Below are 21,775 nucleotides of genomic sequence, written 5' to 3'. Positions count from 1 at the left end.
TTGTGGAACATTTCAGAATACTTTCGAATGGTCTAGAATATTCTATATCCTTCCCCGGGACTCAAACTATCTGTATAGCAAATTTCAACCGAATCGGTTCAGCGGTTATTGATTCCCCATACAAACTTCCACCCCCTTTTTCACCCCCTTAAAGAGGGATGTCTGGGATAAAAACTACCCTATGTCCTTCCCCGGGACTCAAACTATCTCTATACCAAATTTCATCAAAATCGGTTCAGCAGTTTAAGCGTGAAGAGGTAACAGACAGACAGACAGACAGACAGACAGACACACTTTCGCATTTATAATATTATTAGTATGGATTATACAATATTTTCATAATGAAGTGAATTTAAAATTAAATAGGGCACTACAGAGGACAAATAACTAGGTACATAATCGAGTTCTTTAGCAACAGCAAACTTTGCTAAGCGGTTGTCTCGTAGAAAAAAAAACAAGTGCGAGTCAGACTCGCGCACGAAGGGTTCCGTACCATAATGCAAAAAAAAAACAAAAAAAAAGCAATGAAATACGGTCACCCATCCAAGTACTGACCACTTGCTTAACTTTGGTCAAAAATCACGTTTGTTGTATGGGAGCCCTATTTAAATCTTTATTTTATTCTGTTTTTAGTATTTGTTGTTTTAGCGGCAACAAAAATACATCATCTGTGAAAATTTCAACTGTCTAGCTATCACGGTTCGTGAGATACAGCCTGGTGACAGACGGACGGACGGACGGACGGACGGACGGACAGACGGACGGACAGACGGACGGACGGACGGACGGACGGACGGACGGACGGACGGACGGACGGACAGCGAAGTCTTAGTAATAGGGTCCCGTTTTACCCTTTGGGTACGGAACCCTAAAAATGAACTTCGTCAAAATAAGAACCAAACAACTCGTAAATTATGGTGAATTTTTTTGTAAACCTTACTATCAACTTACTACTCGTAGATTAAAATGAGTTTGATCGTTTACTAGCTTAGAGTAACTTTTTGAAATGGAACTGCTGATAAAGGTCGGAATAGAACTTTTCTACGAAAAGTATTATACGTTTGTAGGCTAATTACGCCCGACGCACTATGGGACGAAATTCGGCTCTCATTGACATAGAAACCGAAGTTGTTATTTTTATGTTTTTTTGATTGATGGCATTGTTATGGTAACCTATGAATTTTAGACGATTTGGAATGAAAATTGTCGAGTTACGATTTTCAAGAAATCATTATTACTCAAGAACTGCAAAACAAACCGTAATATCCTCGCAGGTGGTTATACTACGAATTATTTGTGATTTTTTGGCATACTACATATATCCGTCACGGGTGCGGTTTTTTTTAAAATCATTAATTGTATCTATGGAAAAAGCACAAAAACCAAAGTCATTATTTTAAGATTTTTTTGATTGAAATGGGTTTTGCTTAGTGTGTTTATGCTAAATTATAAGTTTCAGACGATTTGAGTTGCAAATAGTAGAGTTATGATTTAAAAAAAAAAAAAAAAATTATGGAGCCGGAATAAAAAATCAAGATATCTCAAGAACCGCAACAAATACGGTAATATCCTCGCAGATGGTTATACTACAAATTATTTGTGATTTTTTGGCACCCTACACATTTCCGTCATGTGTTGAATGCCACAAATAATTCGTAGGATAACCATCTGCGAGGATATTACCGTATTTGTTGCGGTTCTTGAGATACTTCGATTTTATGTTCCGGCTCCATACATTAAAAAAAAAATCACATCTCTACTATTTGCAACTGAAATCGTCTGAAACTTATAACTTAGCATAAACATACTGGGCGAAACCCATTTCAATCAAAAAAATCTTAATATGTTGACTTTGGTTTTGGTAGTTTTTTTCCATAATCATCAATAAATGATTTTAATAAAAACCGCACCCGTGACCGATGTATGTAGAATGCCAAAAAATCACAAATCACAAATAATTCGTAGAATACCCATCTGCAAGGATATTACCGTATTTGTTGCGGTTCTTGAGATAATTTGATTTTTTGTTCCGGCTCCATACATTTATTTGGAAAAAAATCATAACTCTACTATTTTCAACTCAAATCGTCTGAAACTTATAATTTAGCATAAACACACTAAGCAAAACCCATTTCAATAAAAAAAATCTTAAAATAATGACTTTGGTTTAAGTGCTTTTTCCATAGAAACAATTAATGATTTAAAAAAAACCACACCCGTGACGGATATATGTAGTATGCCAAAAAATCACATATAATTCACTGTATAACCACCTGTGAGGATATTACGGTTTGTTTAGTGGTTCTTGAGTAATAATGATTTCTTGTTCCTGCTCCACACATTGTTTTTAAAAAAAAAACTCATAACTCGACAATTTTCATTCCAAATCGTCTAAAATTCATAGGTTACCATAAAAATGCCTAGCAAAACCTATTTTAATAAAAAAAAACATAAAAATAACAACTTCGGTTTGTATGTCAATGAGAGCCGAATTTCGTTCCACAGTGCGACGCCCGAATAGAATGACCGAAAATTATTTTTAAGATGACATTTCAAACTGTTCTGAAGTCGATATGATGATGAAATTATGCTAAACACAAAAAGTGGAAGGCGCTGTGACGTGTATAGAGAAGTCCTTACCATTCTTTTTTCAAGTGCCGGTGTGGATTGAAGCGACACTGTATTGAACCCAGGATTATTGACATTATATATACTTATAAACAGTAAAACGCAGGCAAAAAAGACAGCTAGCACCCAATGAGCAACGTGCAGTATCTGTATTTATAACAAAAACTAAATTTATACTTACTGTGGACCGAAAACATAGGCCTAGGATATGTTGTGGAAAGTATTTTTTATTGCTTTAATTACTGCTATAGTTATATCTACTTATACAATTTATCCACTTCAATTTTCTTTTCGCCAATACTAATAATAAGTTATTGGCAAAAATTTCATTTTTGGTACAAGCTTTTATCGCTGTCTGTAGGTACTTTTCTTACGACAGACAACTAATACTCATCGAGACAATTCTAAAAACCCCTAACACAATTAGGTTGCGTTGTTTCATCACAGAGTTCCTATGGCCACCTCATTTCTCCATCATCAGATCAGTTCGACAGAACCATATTATTGTATTGTCACCAGAACTACATACAGCTGCCAATTTTCATGACGCTACGATCCTTGGAAGATGGTTAAATTAGTTACCTTAGATTCCATTACATAGTTAGTTACATACGGGTCGACCTAATAAAAGCTTGTTAAAAATATTGAATGAGGGACAGGGGATTTCGTCTTCGTGGAATCCAGTGATTAGCAAATGTAAGGGTGAAAAAACATCGCGTACCATGGTATCACCACACGTACCTAATCAATCAATTTTTTTTTTCAATACCTTCCATATGTTCCTTTTAAATATTTGGTTAATAAGAAGTGATGAACATATCCAGATTATATTGTAATATACAGTAAACCAATCCAATCCAAAGACAGTTTTTTCCTCATATAGCTTAGTAGCTACGGATCTGAAAGTTACGGAAAAGTCAATGTTAAATGTATTTGTCAACATAGTAAAAAAAATGATGATCCACAAAGTACCTATGTTCAACTTTGAATTGGCCGCTTTATTTGTTGGGAATGGGTAAATGCTGCCAGGATATGTCAAAAACAAAACGGGCATTAGGAATGTCGAAACATGACCTCATTTACCAGAGCACAATGAGCATTTTGTGTACCAGGGGGGCGATTTTTGAATTTCGATCACTCAATTTCGTCACTCGAAAATCGGTGGAAAACGGCGAAATGCTAATTTTTGAAATACGAGCGATATAAATTTGGAATCGAGTGGTATTGACCACTCGTTTTCAATTCTATTAGTAGAATTTAAATGCCTAATAGTGGAGATATTATTGAACGAAATCGAGCGGTCGAAATTAAAAAATCGGCCCCCTGCGCGAGTATTAATTTTGCAGCCTACGAGTTGGTAATTTGTAAATGGGTTAAGATTTAGAAGTCCGAGATGAAGGGTGTAAAGGTGTAATCAAACGGCTCAATTTGTGTTCACACGTGTTTCATGTTTCACTCAAAGTGACACGTGTGAACACAAAATGACCCAAAAATTAAAAATGAGATCACTGGTGAAACGGTCATTGTAAATTAAACTCGTATTTAATTACACAAACGGGTCTACCGCGATATACTTCCATTCTTTTTACCTCAAATTCTAAAACTTCAGTTGAGTTGCAGACGTTTGTGAAATCAAATATGTGTACAAAACGCGAGAGTTTAAAGTGTTCAAGCGTTGGAAAGGTTATAAGAGCTTATAAGTTCTTATAGGTAACCTTTTTTTTACTACAACTACGTGTGTTGTGTACCATGTTCAAGGCCAGGTGATTAAACTCATTTCAGAGAGACTTAGACATGGTACAGTCACCTGCAATAGTATGTAACACAACGAAGGCCGCAAAAATATCTGACACGATCTTGTTTGTAGAGCCATAAGAGCGTGTCACGTGTGATCCTCCACAGCCGGACCACCTCGTCCGATTGCGCTCAGTTTTTAATGGCGAAATGTACCTCTAATGTACTTCATGTACCTCGTCGGAAATTGAACGTACCTCTGTAGTTTGGCAGATATATGCGTTTAAAAGGGGTCCGGCTGGGGAGTAAAATCTGCAGCCGGACCACGCCTGGATCCGATCATATCTGTTATTTTGAGATATAATTTAAATATCAGATTAATGTACCTGTTACGAATTTTAGTCCCGCATTTGTAATGATCTAAACTTCAGTAATTTGCAATAAAATGAGGATGTCACTTTTTTGGCTTCTATAAAACACTGTGAGACCTACACTTTTTTTCCAACTTGATATACTTTTCTTATTTTTTGATATATCTGGTTAATCATTTTTTAACATTATGTAAAGGATATTCACAGTCATTTGGTATGTATTTTGGACTAATCCATTCAGCCATTTTCAATTTATAGCAGTTCGAAGTCAACTGTGGTTTGTGAAATTTTTGAACGTTTTCTAATAATTTGTTAGACCAAGTATTGAAAATGTTACAGTACGTTATATATTTGTACTGCCGACTTTATGACGTCACAGCAATTATCCCCACCACTTTCGCGCTTGTCATCTCATATATTTGGGTTCAAGACATTACACTGAATGCATTGATACCATATTCACCCATATCCCGGACGACATGAGCGGAAATCGATTTCTAGAACACTTTTCTTTCGCTGGCCGGTCTACTATAAGAATGTCCGTATACTTAATATTTTTTTATAAATTACGCAGAAAGAGGCAAAGTAAATCACGTTTGTTGCATGGGAGCCCCACGTTAATATTTATTTTATTATTTTTTAGTATTTGTTGTTATAGCGGCAACATCTCTGCGAATTTCAACTGTGTACTGTAAAACGTTGTTATAATACACGTGCGAAAAGGTAATTCGCAACTCGTGTCGGTTTAAAACACTCCCTATAACCACCCACATTTGTATCTAGTTGACACGTTAGACGACTTGCCCGAATTGAATACATTTGTTTTCTACTATGTTGCTATTATTTTTTGACAGGCGCTTACGCGTATACTCAAAAAATGAAATGTATGAAAATTCATTTATGAGACCATTTTTAAATAAAAAAACGATTTCTTCGGAGGTACGTAACAGGTACATTCATCTGATATTTAAATTATATCTCAAAATAACAGATATGATCGGATCCAGGCGTGGTCCGTTTGCAGATTTTACTCCCCAGCCGGACCCCTTTTAAACGCATATATCTGCCAAACTACAGAGGTACGTTCAATTTCCGACGAGGTACATGAAGTACATTAGAGGTACATTTCGCCATTAAAAACTGAGCGCAATCGGACGAGGTGGTCCGGCTATGGAGGATCACACGCGTGTCACATATTTATGCGGCTTTCGAAGAGTAACATATTATTATTGCAGGTGAATGTACAGTTTTTCTCAGTATATTTATTATGTACTTATGATTATTTAATTATTAAAAAATATATAATTACATTAAATTAAAGAAATGCGATATTTGAAAATAGTCGTCTGTTGTTTTATCGTGGAAATAAGGGTTTGGGACGTTTTCCGAAATTAAGGTAGCGTTTGAGGCTCTTGCAATGAATTCATCCAGAGTATAGCACGAAACATTAATAAGAACATCTTCTATGGGCATACTGAAGACCACGTTATTGCATCTGTAAATGAATCTAAATAAGATTTCAAGATTTCATGGCGGTTTATTAAGCCTAGCATTTTATACGCGCCTACGAGCTCGTTTTTCTAGAATGAGACAGATCTTCGTGATCGTTCTTCTCTCACTCTCACTGAGCGTAAGCGTTAGCGACACTGATGTGCGTGCTCGGAACGGCGGGATTACCTACCTTAAAATATTTTTTTATGCGTGTAATAATAAAAAAAGCGGCCAAGTGCGAGTCGGATTCGCCCATGAAGGGTTCCGTAGCAGCAAATAACATAATAAAATTGCGGTTTACGATCTTATCCTCCACACTCGTGCGCGAATCGCGGCGCGAAGCCGCGAACGCGAGTGTGGCGTCGATTTTCGCAGACAGTAGCCCCTATTTTGTAGTAATGTTAACTGCAAGACTAAATAGCGGCTGACACAATATACCTATGATCAAAATTCATTAACATATTCCTTACAGTTTTCCAACAATATTGCTGTGACACGCGGACTGAAAGACGGACATAATGAAACTGAAAAAGAGTTTAGATTTTGGCTACTGGATACGGCAACCAAAAAATCACAGTTCATGATAAGATACTGCATAGAATTCGTAACAGACGGTGTTCTCTATTGTAGAGAACACTGTCCGACTAGGTTAAAAATACCTGGTCCACGGTCGTTGATAGTAAATTCCCGAAATGATGAATTCGAGAAAGACTACTTGCAGAAACGAACAATAAAATAATTGCAATACTCCAATAAATATCCATAAGATATTAAGACCTGAAATGAAACACTTTATAGTTTCGTAATATAGTCTGTAACTGGAAAGATTTAAATGGAAGCAGAAAACTTGCAAGTACTAGATTTCGATTCAAATTTTAAACCTCGTACTGAAAATAGTAGTAGGTACACTGTGACACAAGTTTCTACGTTGGTCATTGCACACAAGGCGATATTGTTCGAGTTCGAGTGAGCTCGCAATCAGAAAGCCGATGTGTGTAATGACACTAATGACCAATGCACATGTGTTTCATACGACGGTTTTCAACACGCGAGGAAAAAAAGATTGCTGTGGATGGGTGGAACCCCTGCTTGCATTTATGGCGAGACTGCAAAAACAATTCAGAACATTATACAGGTTGCCCCATAACGCGCTACGCCAATGGACCTTGTGAAGATCTGGTCGTCCTTAGCGACGCGGCCATTAAAGGGGCCCACTGATTAACAGTCCGCGGGACGGTATCGGCCTGTCAGTTGTTCGGAACTGTCAAAATTTTGTTCTAACTGACAGACCGATACCGTCCGGCGGAGTGTTAATCAGTGGGCCCCTTAAATGGCAGATTGAACTTAATCTGTAGGTATTTATAACTATTTGTTTTGGTGTTAGAGTAATACCATACGGTTAAATAAATAATAATGAATAAAAACACTTCGATTAAAAGTATTTGCTGCACCATAAATTATTTCTTGACAATTCAAAAAATACGCACGTAATTGTTCAAGTTTTCACTTCTATCGGCAATCCCAGAGTGCTAATTTTTATTATAACAGTTAAGTAAGACAAGGGTCAGAAATGTATACTTACGAAAACTTCTGAAACATAAATATAATACCCAACCCTGATAGTGATAATAAATATTAAATACAGGCCCCTAAGAGCTCACATTAGGCAATTTCAACTACGAATATTATGCTTGTTTACAAAATTTAAGCATGACAACTGTTTAGGTAGTTGTAAATCATCGTAATAAACGTAAACATGATTCAAGGTAAAAAGTATATTTTTATTAAATTACCGTTCAACAGTGGCGTCATTTTTGTCAGATATAAATGGTGCTGTCGAGCGTATGTTCCAAGAAAAAGATACAAGTAACAACTTGGCAAGGTTTTTAATAATACACATCCTATATACTTCCAAAATAATCTGTAATGTATCAAAGAAGGGTATTTTAATGTAATAAGCGTAACAGACAAAACAACAGTCAGATTTTTTGTCGTGATTCCTAGGCCGCAATGTGGTTAAACGCGCATGCGAATTCTCACATCGTCTACATGTGCCTTATGGCTCCTCTCCACGATGGGCCAGCGGCGCCGGCCACTCCAAGGGACGCATTTATGCGTTAGAATGTTTATGTTAATGCTGTACACCACAGCACAACGCCTATCAGCCGTTGTTGTGCCAGCCAATTCGCAGTGGCGTTTTTACGTGCGGTAATAGCTATCTGGTTCACGCGCTTGCCGCCAAGCCGCGCCGCACGTCCACGCCCAAGTAGCATGGAAGTGTCGGCAACATCAATATACCAGCCAATTTAGAACTTAGAGTGATTTAAGAGACGTATAAGAGTGTCAGAAAAGATTTAAGCTGTATAAAAGGTATTTTACCGACATTATACAGCTCAAGCTGTATAAAATCATTATAAAGGATTCTGCGGAATCATGGGGTGCTTTATCAGAATATAGAAAATCTACTATAAAACTAAAAGTGTTGTGAAACACTGCAAGCTAATTCCATCGTAAAAGCTGTATACAGGCTGTATTGTAGTAACACTTGGCACTTTTAGCTGTATAAAAGTATCTGTCAACTCCGTTTTAAAACTTTAAGTGTTGTGAAACACTACAAGCTAATTTTATGGTAAGAGCTGTATACAGGCTGTATTGTAGTATCACTTGGCACTTGTAGCTGTACAAATGTATCTGTCAACCCCGTTTTAAAGCTATTTCTTATGGCGTGATTTTACTCTCCTATAAGAATAGTAGTTGTAACATAACTTCTGTCTGTAAGGGTATTATAAAACTAAACGAATAAATGGCAGCTATAGTACAGCTTTTTTCTGTATTACTGACAGAGTCGCTTATTTCGGCGTAATTTTACACTCGTATAAGTATATATTTCGACCACGAAAATAAAAAATTGTAATGAACAAGATTAATAATTTAGAAAATTATGAAATGGAACGAAGAATAGACCAAATACATTTGGACCTAAGGGTTTTTTTATTTGTTATACGGATCTCTAAAGAGACTTATAACTTATGTACGGAGAACCGAAATACAGCCAAATGAATACAAATCTTCTATTCTAAAGCTGTTTTAATTACAAAAGCTGTAAATGGCACTCCATTTATTACACAGCACAGCTACTAAGATTATAATGCTCTCCAACTATCCTGTAAGCTGTTTAAAAATTGTCGCCATTTTACAATGAAACAAAAAAGTATTTGTAAATATAATTAAGGAAATACTTGCAAATATTAAGCAGACTAACATCGTGTTATGATTACCAGCTAAAATAAATTAACTTTAGCCTTAGAATTAATATTTATAAAACTTTTTGATATTCTAACCTTAAAAACAAACACTAACTTTCCCGATTTTTGATATTTTCCTTATGGTTTCTCTTTGTTATTTTGCAGGCGCGTGAATATTTTGCCAGAAAAGATACATAGGTTCACAATAAATAATAATCGGCACTTACAAATAGTATAATATTCCACTTAAGTCCTCTATAATATTTACTTTTACCATCCACTATAACACTTTATTGTCGCCATTAATTACGAATGAACAAGATTAAGACATTTTAGTTTCCTAAATGATTATTATTCTCTTGTAATCATTTTTAAAAACTCATTTAAAACTCATATTCTTATATCGTACTTATAAGAGATTATCTGTAGTGTTAAGGTTTCCTGTTACACCGAAATATAGCTGTAATGCAGCTATTATGCAGCTTATGTATTGCTTATAAATTACCGTTCAACAGTGGCGTCATTTTTGTCAGATATAAATGGTGCTGTCGAGCGTATGTTCCAAGAAAAAGATACAAGTAACAACTTGGCAAGGTTTTTAATAATACACATCCTATATACTTCCAAAATAATCTGTAATGTATCAAAGAAGGGTATTTTAATGTAATAAGCGTAACAGACAAAACAACAGTCAGATTTTTTGTCGTGATTCCTAGGCCGCAATGTGGTTAAACGCGCATGCGAATTCTCACATCGTCTACATGTGCCTTATGGCTCCTCTCCACGATGGGCCAGCGGCGCCGGCCACTCCAAGGGACGCATTTATGCGTTAGAATGTTTATGTTAATGCTGTACACCACAGCACAACGCCTATCAGCCGTTGTTGTGCCAGCCAATTCGCAGTGGCGTTTTTACGTGCGGTAATAGCTATCTGGTTCACGCGCTTGCCGCCAAGCCGCGCCGCACGTCCACGCCCAAGTAGCATGGAAGTGTCGGCAACATCAATATACCAGCCAATTTAGAACTTAGAGTGATTTAAGAGACGTATAAGAGTGTCAGAAAAGATTTAAGCTGTATAAAAGGTATTTTACCGACATTATACAGCTCAAGCTGTATAAAATCATTATAAAGGATTCTGCGGAATCATGGGGTGCTTTATCAGAATATAGAAAATCTACTATAAAACTAAAAGTGTTGTGAAACACTGCAAGCTAATTCCATCGTAAAAGCTGTATACAGGCTGTATTGTAGTAACACTTGGCACTTTTAGCTGTATAAAAGTATCTGTCAACTCCGTTTTAAAACTTTAAGTGTTGTGAAACACTACAAGCTAATTTTATGGTAAGAGCTGTATACAGGCTGTATTGTAGTATCACTTGGCACTTGTAGCTGTACAAATGTATCTGTCAACCCCGTTTTAAAGCTATTTCTTATGGCGTGATTTTACTCTCCTATAAGAATAGTAGTTGTATAACTTCTGTCTGTAAGGGTATTATAAAACTAAACGAATAAATGGCAGCTATAGTACAGCTTTTTTCTGTATTACTGACAGAGTCGCTTATTTCGGCGTAATTTTACACTCGTATAAGTATATATTTCGACCACGAAAATAAAAAATTGTAATGAACAAGATTAATAATTTAGAAAATTATGAAATGGAACGAAGAATAGACCAAATACATTTGGACCTAAGGGTTTTTTTATTTGTTATACGGATCTCTAAAGAGACTTATAACTTATGTACGGAGAACCGAAATACAGCCAAATGAATACAAATCTTCTATTCTAAAGCTGTTTTAATTACAAAAGCTGTAAATGGCACTCCATTTATTACACAGCACAGCTACTAAGATTATAATGCTCTCCAACTATCCTGTAAGCTGTTTAAAAATTGTCGCCATTTTACAATGAAACAAAAAAGTATTTGTAAATATAATTAAGGAAATACTTGCAAATATTAAGCAGACTAACATCGTGTTATGATTACCAGCTAAAATAAATTAACTTTAGCCTTAGAATTAATATTTATAAAACTTTTTGATATTCTAACCTTAAAAACAAACACTAACTTTCCCGATTTTTGATATTTTCCTTATGGTTTCTCTTTGTTATTTTGCAGGCGCGTGAATATTTTGCCAGAAAAGATACATAGGTTCACAATAAATAATAATCGGCACTTACAAATAGTATAATATTCCACTTAAGTCCTCTATAATATTTACTTTTACCATCCACTATAACACTTTATTGTCGCCATTAATTACGAATGAACAAGATTAAGACATTTTAGTTTCCTAAATGATTATTATTCTCTTGTAATCATTTTTAAAAACTCATTTAAAACTCATATTCTTATATCGTACTTATAAGAGATTATCTGTAGTGTTAAGGTTTCCTGTTACACCGAAATATAGCTGTAATGCAGCTATTATGCAGCTTATGTATTGCTTATACAGCTACTCTACAGCTCTAATAACGCGAAAGGCTGTATAATTTGGGCCCTTTTTTAACTTATAAGGGCTGTATAAGCGCTTATACAGCCTTTGTACAGCCTAACTGTACAGCTTATAGTATACAAATAAACTTTATTACAGCGTATATACAGCTTGCAATGCTACTTGGGCGGATGGTCCCGCACGGTGCGTGGTTTTCACGCGACATTTATCTCAGGCTAAAGATCAAATTTTACTTACTTACATATTAAAATCTATGAAATGTATACCAATATCAGTTTTACTTGTAAACGACACATAAGATCGGATATAAGTCAATTTCTCGCATTTCGTTGCAGGAATAATAGGCCTGTTTGATTGAATCTGCTTCTAGAAAAAATATTTGTTATTTTAGACAGAAACATTATTGCAAATGATTACGACGGCTAAACTCTTTTTAATCGACTTCGTACAGGTAGGAGCACATATTGTAAATTGATATACTTATACACCGTGTTTTTATTGAATTCCGTTAACTTCGGGGTATGGTTAAGAACGTTTAAGTGAACTAATTGGCATAGTTAATTTTCAAAAAAAAAATATTTTTATGCTTTTTTTTAAAGAAAAAATTAAGTTTAAAAAGTAATTAAATGTAGCATATAGCGTTGTTGTAACACGGGCATTACATTTAACTCAACCAAACAATTGAAATCTGTGACATATCAATGTCATTTCGAACATCGATCGACCGAGATTGTACTTAAGTTTAGTAGTAAATGTATGAACTCATTCTTAACACTAACCAATATGTAAACCAGCCCTAAGGCAAGTGTACACGCTTGTAGAGGCCTTATAGGAAAAAAATAAATTATTGATTATCTCCGAAATGGAGTTAATTAGAACATCGGTGTCTTTGAGAAAGTTACTTAATTTAAGCTCAGGAATGCACCCTTGAAATTAACGGAAATAAAAAAAAACACGGTGTATATAACTGACTGAATTGACTCTATGCTGACTGTGTATTTTACTTTTATGTCATCTAGCTGAAATGGTCGTTTAGCGATAAGGTAAATTTGATAGTAATCCATAGAAGTGATCCCATTGTCAACGGACAACGATTTCAAGAGCGATAAACAGAAGGATAGGGCAAGCGTAGCGAAACCGCGTTTTATCGCTATTATAACCTCACATTATAAAATAATTCAGAAACCAAGCAGAACACAAGCACCTGGCGAAAGGACCGTAGAGGTTCCTTATCCCTTCCTTCCTTCTACCCACAATGCACGGGTGGGAACCCTCCTATTAAGGCGACTTTATTTAGAGTTTATCTTGAATTAAAGCTTATAGAAAATGGAATTTTGTACCAACGTATTATGAGATATTTTTTAATTCTGTATCGCCAATTTGTAAGATTGATAGAAGACTACCTATCAATATACCAATTTTTCCTTAGCACATTTTTTATGCTTACCTTTTGGACGACGTACAAGTTAATATTAGATGGGTAGTATATATCGGAGACAATTTCCTCTCTTGATTGAATAGAATCTATGTTATCTAATTGCCACTGTGAGTTTCTCCTCACCTCATCTTCACTGCTAACGACAATATTTTGTTGTGTACTCATTTACCTATCGAACCTGAAAAGCAAAAAGCTAAGACTACAAAATTCAATGTAAGTTTCCTTTGATAATCTTGTATATTGTGACGGATCTGACAATTGTCGACACACGTCACCTAATTCTTAGTTTCATACTAGATCAAGGAGGATTTTAGTTCGGATTTATGCTAAGCTCTTTTAACCACTTTTAACTTAGAATGATGTTTTAAGGTCTTAGAGCATTTAATAACTGGAGTGGCCATTGAGAGCTTACCCCTCTACCGAAAAACTTGCACAATTGTGTACCTATACTTTTGTATGGACTGACATGGCTATTTGTACAGTCTGCAGCAGAAGTTGCTAAGCGGGTGAGGTGTTCAAAATTACCTTGACGCGCTCTTATTCTCTTAACAATAAAGTCGCATCAAGATCATTTTGAACACCTCGCCCGCTTAGCATTGCTGCTGAGTGTACGTTACGTACAAATCATGTAGAAATAGCAATACATTTCACGTCCCCTCCCTCACAAAAATTGGCAGACCGTTTCGTAAAGAAAATGACAGCTGAAAATGGAAGTTAAAGTAGGCCAAACCAATTTGACAGTCAGTACGAACCAGGAAAACTATATTTTGTGTGCTAGTACTAGTGTATGACACAAATATAGTATGATTCTCTCTGTCGATGATTGAAATGAGACAGTCCTTTGACAAACTGTAAGCACATAAAATGTATATTTCCTATCTATATCACACGCGCGTACCTATTTATATTTCTGCCCTGCTCGCACAGTCGCAATGACCGCCAGCAAATCATGGGCGGCACGGCAATACATATATTAAAGTAAGGATGCTAAACACGAAGAATTTCGTAACCGTTGGAAACATAGAGCATTTAATAACTGGAGTGGCCATTAAGGGCTTACCCCTCTGCCGAAAAACGTGCAGAAATCAAATTAAATTACACACCTCAATAATTCGTTTGATAACATGTAATGTAATATTATTGATAAAAATTGTGCACATATTAAGGTAAGTACCCCTATTAACGAGGGGGTTAAGCAAGTTTCCCAAAAAGAGCCAAAAATTAAGCATAAACCGGCGGTGTATGGACCAAGACATATTTTTTCATCACACTTGCTCGGAAAAGATGTATTTACACGTAGGGCTTGCGGGCGGGAAATTGAAATTTTCGCCCTAGGGCGGAAAAAATCTTTTCCGAGCAAGTGTGATGAAAAACACTTATTTACACGTAGGGCTTGCGGGCGGGAAATTGAAATTTTCGCCCTAGGGCGGAAAAGTGTTTTATACAGAAGTTTGTTTTTATTAATTCTCCTTTTTCCTTACAAGTGTGATGAAAAACATTGTGTGTGCCACGGGCGGTAAAGAAATTCCGAACTCGTGAACATTTTAAGCCCTCGCTTCGCGTCGGGCTTAAAATTGACACTCGTTCGTAATTTCTTATTTCCCGCCCTTAATACACAATGTACTATTTTATGTTAGTTTGTTAATTAAAGTTTATATTATTTTAGTTTCTGGCCTTGTTTTAGAAAATTATAAAGGAAAAAATAATTATCAAAACCAAAATGTCGAAATCGCTTATTACCGTGGTAATGGACCGCTGTTACCCAAATACCGCGGATGTAGGTTCCTTTTTACGAGAGTAGGTAACTCGTTGCAGTTTTAGTTCCATAATTATGATAAATATTATTTATTTGACAATAATGGTTAAAATATGGTATATTCAATACATACGCTTTTCATATTGTAAGACTGTTAGAATGGTCAAAAGAGGTTTGGCGCCAGAGTACTGGCCGCATTTGGTATTCTATAATTTCATATCAAATCGTGTTTTGAAAATTAGATTCTATCAAGTGTCATGCTGCGTAACTGTCTGTGTTTTTTGCTCTTTGTTGATGGTTTAATTTTACATAATAAATTAGTACTAATTTATTATTTAATATCTTTTTATTCACAAGGGACTCTGCGTTACAAGTAGTGATAATATTATGTGTAATAATATCAGGTTAAGGGCCGTCGCGCAACCATAACTGCGTTATGCCCATAGTGTGAATAATTTAGAAGATAGTGTTGGCAAAATGAGTGAAAATGCAACTTCGAGTAGTAGCAACAGTGGAAATGCAACTTCGAGTAGTAGCATCAGTGGTTTGCCATCTATAGAAAAACTGGATGGTAATTCCAATTACGCAACATGGAAGTTTATGATGGAACTGTATTTGGTCCACGAGGATTTGTGGGAATACACGAGTGCTACTCCTGCAGCCACCGACGTTTCAGGTACGAAACGGGACCAAAGAGCGCGTGCAAAGATTTGTCTTATGGTCCGACCCCATTGTCTAGTGCATGTCCGTAAAGCAAAATCAGCTAAGGAAGCTTGGGAAGCATTAAAGAATGCATTTGAAGACAAAGGTCTGAACAATCGCTGCCGCCTATTGTCAAAGCTAGTGAGCTTGAGGCTGGAACAATTCTCGTCGGTTCGAGATTATGTGACATCTGTCATGGCGACGTCACAAGAGCTGTTAGATTTAGGGAAGGAGATTGATGATCAGCTACTAGCAGCTTTACTTCTTCAAGGCCTTACCCCAGAGTTTCAACCGATGAGGTTGGCCATAGAGAACAGCAACATTAGTTTAACTACCGATTATGTGAAAACCAAGCTGTTTCAAATGGAAGATACCTTCGCAGCAGGCTCCAGCGAGAAGCAACCAACATCTGCGCTGCTAACAAAGAAGCATAAGGGCAAGAGTGCACCTAAATGGAAGACCAAAGGAAAGGTCAAATGCTTCATTTGTGAAGGACCTCATAAGGCACAGGAATGTCCAGAGAATCCGAAAACGAGGAAGGAGGCACTGCAAGCCTATGCGTTTGGTACAGCGATGAATCCACACGCAGATGACTGGATCATAGACTCGGGAGCGTCTTCAAATATGACTCATCGGAAATCTTGGTTCAAAAACTTAAAAGACTCTAAGAAACCCTTGAGAGTGACATGTGCAAATGGTAATGAGGTACTTGGTGAAAGTGAAAGTACGGTAGTTTGTGAATCTATAGATTTGACTATAAGCAATGTAACTTATGTCCCTGAATTAGCCTCTAATTTATTGAGTGTGAATGCTATCGCGAAAAAGGGACACGTGGTGGTATTTACTGAAAAAGGGTGTGACATCTTTAAGAGTGATGAATGCGAGATTAGAGGTAAGGCTGTAGTGAAAGGTGTGGAAGAACGAGGCATTTATAAAATAAAGTGCTGTTCACAGGGTTCTGCGCTTTCATCTGCAACTGCAAGTGACCAGCTGATGCAGTGGCATCGGAGGATGGGGCATCTTGGTATGAAAAACCTCAAATTACTCAGAGATAAGATGGCAACAGGGGTAAGTTTTCCTAACACTTTATCTAAACTTGAGTGTAAACCCTGCATCATGGGAAAACCGACAAAACAACCCTTTATAAAAAAAAATAAAGCGACGCGAAGCACTGAGGTGCTAGGTCTGGTACATTCAGACGTCTGCGGACCTATGGAGGTTCCTTCAGTCAGTAAGGCCCGATATTTTTTAACGTTTATTGATGATTTCACTCGAATAACTTTTGTATATTTTCTAAAACAAAAAAGTGAAGTGTTTAAAAAATTTATGGAGTTTAAAGAGTTTGCTGAGAATCAAAGTGGGAAGAAACTGAAGATCCTTCGCACAGATAACGGCACAGAGTTTGTCAATAAACAGATGGACAACTACTTGAAAAAGTTCGGGATACAGCATCAACTGACAGTTGACTACACGCCAGAACAAAATGGCGTCGCCGAGCGGGCAAACAGGACGATATGCGAAAAAGCAAGAAGCATGCTGCATGACTCCGGTTTGGCTAAACGTTTTTGGGCAGAAGCAGTCCACCATGCCGTTTTCTTAAAAAAACAGGTCACCAACGCTAGCGGTGAAGAATATGACACCTGAAGAAAAGTGGTCACGGCGGAAATGTGACCTCAGCAATGTGAAAATCTTCGGGTGTAAAGCATTTATGCATATCCCTAAACAAAAAAGGAGAAAGTGGGATCCCAAAAGTAAAGAACTGATCTATATAGGCTTCTGTGACAACTCCAAAGCTTATAGATTAGTGAACCCCACTACAGGCGAACTGCATAAGGCAAGAGATGTGATATTCTTAGAAAGTGAAATACATCATCAGCATTTGGAAACAGATCCAGAGGAGATACTTAATATGTCTGAAGAAAACGTCAAGGCGACACCTCATCAGAACATGTGTGATGACTGTGATGAAATAGAAATTCCACTTGCAGTAGAAAATGAGGTTCCTAGAGAAGAAGTCGTAATTCCTAGAGTGGAAGACATCCTTCCTAGAGAGGAAAGACCGGAAAGTGGTATCAACAGTCCTAGAGTCGACCATGAGCCAAACATAGAATCTGATCTGGCCGAGTCGGACTGTGGATCATTTTTAAGTATCGATGAAGAACCTGAGGAGGAACAGGAACGGAGGTACCCCCTTCGAACAAGGAAACCAATTCAGTTTCCGGATCATGTACTGTATCAAGCCATAGAATCGGAACAGGAACCCAGAACGATTCGTGAAGCACTGTCAAGAGATGACAGCAAAGAGTGGAAAGTCGCCATTCAGGAGGAGTTGAATGCGATAAAGAAAAATAAGACATGGGTCTTAGTCAAACGACCAGAGCGATGCAACGTCGTTGATTCAAAGTGGATCTTTAAAATCAAAGACGAGGGGGAGGGAAGAAAAAGGTACAAGGCTCGGCTCGTGGCTCGCGGTTTCAGCCAGAGATATGGCATTGATTATGACGAAACCTTCTCCCCGGTCGTTAGACACAGCTCGCTAAGGACACTTTTAGCATTGGCAGCTGATTATCGCCTTCACATTGACCAGATGGATGTCAAAACGGCATTCCTAAATGGAGACTTATCTGAAACTGTGTACATGAAGCAACCAGAAGGTTTTGAAGAAGGGAGTTCGGACTACGTATGCTTACTCAAACGTTCCCTGTACGGGTTAAAACAAGCCCCTAGAGCATGGAACACGAAACTGAACAATGAGTTGCTACAATTAGGTTTTACGAGGTCTAAGAACGAACCATGCGTTTATATTAAATCTAGTAACAAAAAGATTACTATACTCGCAGTGTATGTGGATGACATCCTTATCTTGTGGAATGATAAAAAGGAGCTGAACTCTGTCAAAACCGATCTCATGAAAAAGTTTGAGATGAAGGATCTTGGTCGTGCGAAATTTATCTTGGGAATTCGGATTACTCAAACTGATACTTCGATCAAAATCGACCAAGAGAGCTATGTAGATAAAATATTGAAAACCTTTGGTATGGTTGACTGCAAGGTCGCATCAACGCCTGCAGTGCCTGGACAAAAGCTTGAGAAGCCAGGAGAAACACACAAAACTGATGAGGGCATACCATATCAGAATCTCATAGGGTCACTTATGTATCTGGCAGTCTGCACGAGGCCGGACATAGCACATACTGTGACTTATCTAAGCCAATTTAACACGTGCTATACTGACGAGCACTGGATCGCAGCGAAGCGAGTGCTTAGATACCTAAAGGGTACAAAGAGTCAAGGACTCAAGTACAAAAAGTCGGACAGGATGAAAGGCCTAGTCGGTTATGCGGATGCTAGCCATGCTACATCCTACGATAGGAAATCGTTTACTGGTTTGGTCTTCCTATGGAAAGGAGGAGCTGTTTGCTGGGAGAGCAAAAAACAGAAAACGATTGCCCTTTCAACTGCGGAAGCCGAGTATGTTGCCATCTCAGAAGCAGCCAGAGAGGCAATATTTTTAAAACGATTTGTTGCTGAGATCACTGGAGAACAAGAAAAGCAGTTAACTATCTTCAGTGATAGCCAGTCAGCAGTTGCCATCGCGCAGAATCCTGTGCATCATCAACGCACAAAGCACATTGATGTGCGCCACCACTATGTGAGAGAAGCGGTTGAGAACGGGCATATCCAGTTAGTGTACTTGGAGACAGAACGAATGGTGGCGGACGTACTTACGAAAGCCTTATTGAAGGGTAAGTTTGTGTTGTGTGCAAGAGGCATGGGTCTAGATCTCTAGAGGTATGAAATTAAGGAGGAGTGTTAGAATGGTCAAAAGAGGTTTGGCGCCAGAGTACTGGCCGCATTTGGTATTCTATAATTTCATATCAAATCGTGTTTTGAAAATTAGATTCTATCAAGTGTCATGCTGCGTAACTGTCTGTGTTTTTTGCTCTTTGTTGATGGTTTAATTTTACATAATAAATTAGTACTAATTTATTATTTAATATCTTTTTATTCACAAGGGACTCTGCGTTACAAGTAGTGATAATATTATGTGTAATAATATCAAAGACTCATTTAATTATTGAATTTTAAATAGAAATAGTTGATTCCTTTAACGCTAAAAACATCGTGGGGTACCCTTTACGAGCAAGTGTGATGCTGTCGAAATTTTTGTTTAATTTATTACCTATCTACGTTAAATAAATAGGTACAGTCAAGGAATTTAAATTCCGACCCATTTCGTACTTTGTCACAGTGACAATCAATATGAAAGCCGCTAGAGACCTCATACGGTTGTCACTGTGACAAAGTACGAAATGGGTCGAAATTTAAATTCCTTGACTGTACATACTTAATTATTTCAACCGGAGGTGGAGAGCAAATTGTGCCAAAACGTTCAAGCTATCACAATCATATTCTACACAATACATATACAAGATCTGTGTAAGTTAATGTTAATGTTGTATGTTTGTGTTGTGTGTCTATTTTAACATAAAATATATTTTTCTACTCCAGCACTTCTATTTGTCGATTAAATGACTGCCAGTGATTTCTAAACCAGCTACATTTGAAGCGCGGTGCGTAGGGGGCCGTGTCCTTTGTCTATATGATCACTAATATCACAATAGCGAAAAGTTGTATAACTGTCTGTATTAAAAAAAAAAACTATTTTCTAGGCAAAGATCTAAAAACCAATATTTACTTTGACTTTATATATCATTTTATGTTTACTGCCTTATAAAAAATATTATGTGCAACGGTACAACAATATGTCTGAAAATTCTGGGGCCTTTCTTCGGCCCTTGAATTTTAAAAACCCTTTTATTGTGTACCTGGTATACCAAAGAATATCAATAGTATTAGGTATTTTAAGAACCTATTAATTTCGAAGCCATGAAAGTTTTGGGTGGGTCTGTATTAGGTTCTCATATAGCTTATTACCCAGTGATGTCTTTTCTAACCATCGTTAAACGGTTCAATTCAAATAATTTTAAAACTCATTTACGACTAATCAAAATAAATAGTTATCTTGTATTTTTTTAATACGATCAATATGGATGATTCTGTTAAAGGTTTTGATAAACTCCATAGTGAATTGTACATGTAGGCCACATGATTACCTTTATTATTTTTCTATATGTCACTCTTGTCTAAATAAATAATCGATCCACATTAACATGGTAGCAGTTCTCGGTTTATTTCAATAAAATTTATTAATTATATTGATAATGAGCGAAGAAATATAAAACCAATGCCGATGGAAGTCTTGACAAATATAAAGCCCGACTCGTAGCGAGAGGCTATACACAAGAAAAAGGATTAGACTACGACGAAACTTTCAGTCCTGTTGCTAGGATGGCGACCATACGCTCAATTTTAAGTATTGCAGCAAATGAAAGTCTTTCTCTCACACAATTCGATGTAGCCACTGCATTCCTAAATGGTTCATTAAGTGAAGATATCTACATGCACCAACCAGAAGGTTATAATGATGGCACAAATCGAGTTTGTAAATTGAAGAAAAGTTTATACGGTCTCAAACAAGCACCAAGATGCTGGAACAAATGCATTGTTGACTACTTGAAATCAATCGGATTTAAGCAATGTGACATGGACCCATGTTTGTTTATTCGGAACAGAAACGGAAACAAAATAATAATGGGACTCTATGTTGATGATGGCTTGATCGCCTCTACTAACCAGAAGGAATCTGAAAAGTTTCTAAATGAACTGAAGAGAAAATTCAAGATTACAACAAAACCAGCCTCTTACTTTCTTGGATTAGAGATCATAAATGAAAAGGATGGTTCCATAAAGGTTTCTCAGAAACACTACGTAAACAAACTTTTAGAAAAGTTTGGCATGAGTGATTGCAAGGCTGTCAGCACTCCAATCATAAAGGAAGTACAGTCAGATACGGAAAAAGACCATGATGTCAGATTTCCTTATCGAGAAGC

General features: G+C 36.9%; 1 protein-coding gene and 1 long non-coding RNA gene across 2 annotated transcripts; both read left to right on the top strand.

The window, feature by feature from the left end:
- Positions 1–1,227: 1,227 nt before the first annotated feature.
- On the top strand, positions 1,228–2,343 carry LOC134679389 (uncharacterized). The gene is made up of 2 exons (XR_010100325.1): positions 1,228–1,599; positions 1,982–2,343. It is a non-coding gene; the product is annotated as an uncharacterized LOC134679389 (long non-coding RNA).
- A 13,253-nt stretch (positions 2,344–15,596) lies between these two features.
- On the top strand, positions 15,597–17,465 carry LOC134678087 (uncharacterized). Its single transcript, XM_063536536.1, has 2 exons — positions 15,597–16,889; positions 17,154–17,465. The coding sequence occupies exons 1-2, from the start codon at positions 15,597–15,599 to the stop codon at positions 17,463–17,465; spliced, it is 1,605 nt and encodes a 534-aa protein (XP_063392606.1).
- Positions 17,466–21,775: the final 4,310 nt, after the last annotated feature.

This window comes from Cydia fagiglandana, chromosome Z, assembly GCF_963556715.1.
Source record: "Cydia fagiglandana chromosome Z, ilCydFagi1.1, whole genome shotgun sequence".
Taxonomy (NCBI): Eukaryota; Metazoa; Arthropoda; class Insecta; order Lepidoptera; family Tortricidae; genus Cydia; species Cydia fagiglandana.
Note: the sequence above shows the minus strand (reverse complement) of the source record. Positions and strands in the feature narration are given on the sequence as shown.

What these genes read in the sequence shown, in the direction of transcription:
- LOC134678087 (XM_063536536.1), top strand. Translation starts at nt 15,597, where the DNA reads ATGAGTGAAAATGCAACTTCGAGTAGTAGCAACAGTGGAAATGCAACT. An exon ending in GAGATAAGATGGCAACAGGG is followed by an intron (nt 16,890 to 17,153) that starts GTAAGTTTTCCT and finishes AAATTTATGGAG; the next exon opens with TTTAAAGAGTTTGCTGAGAA.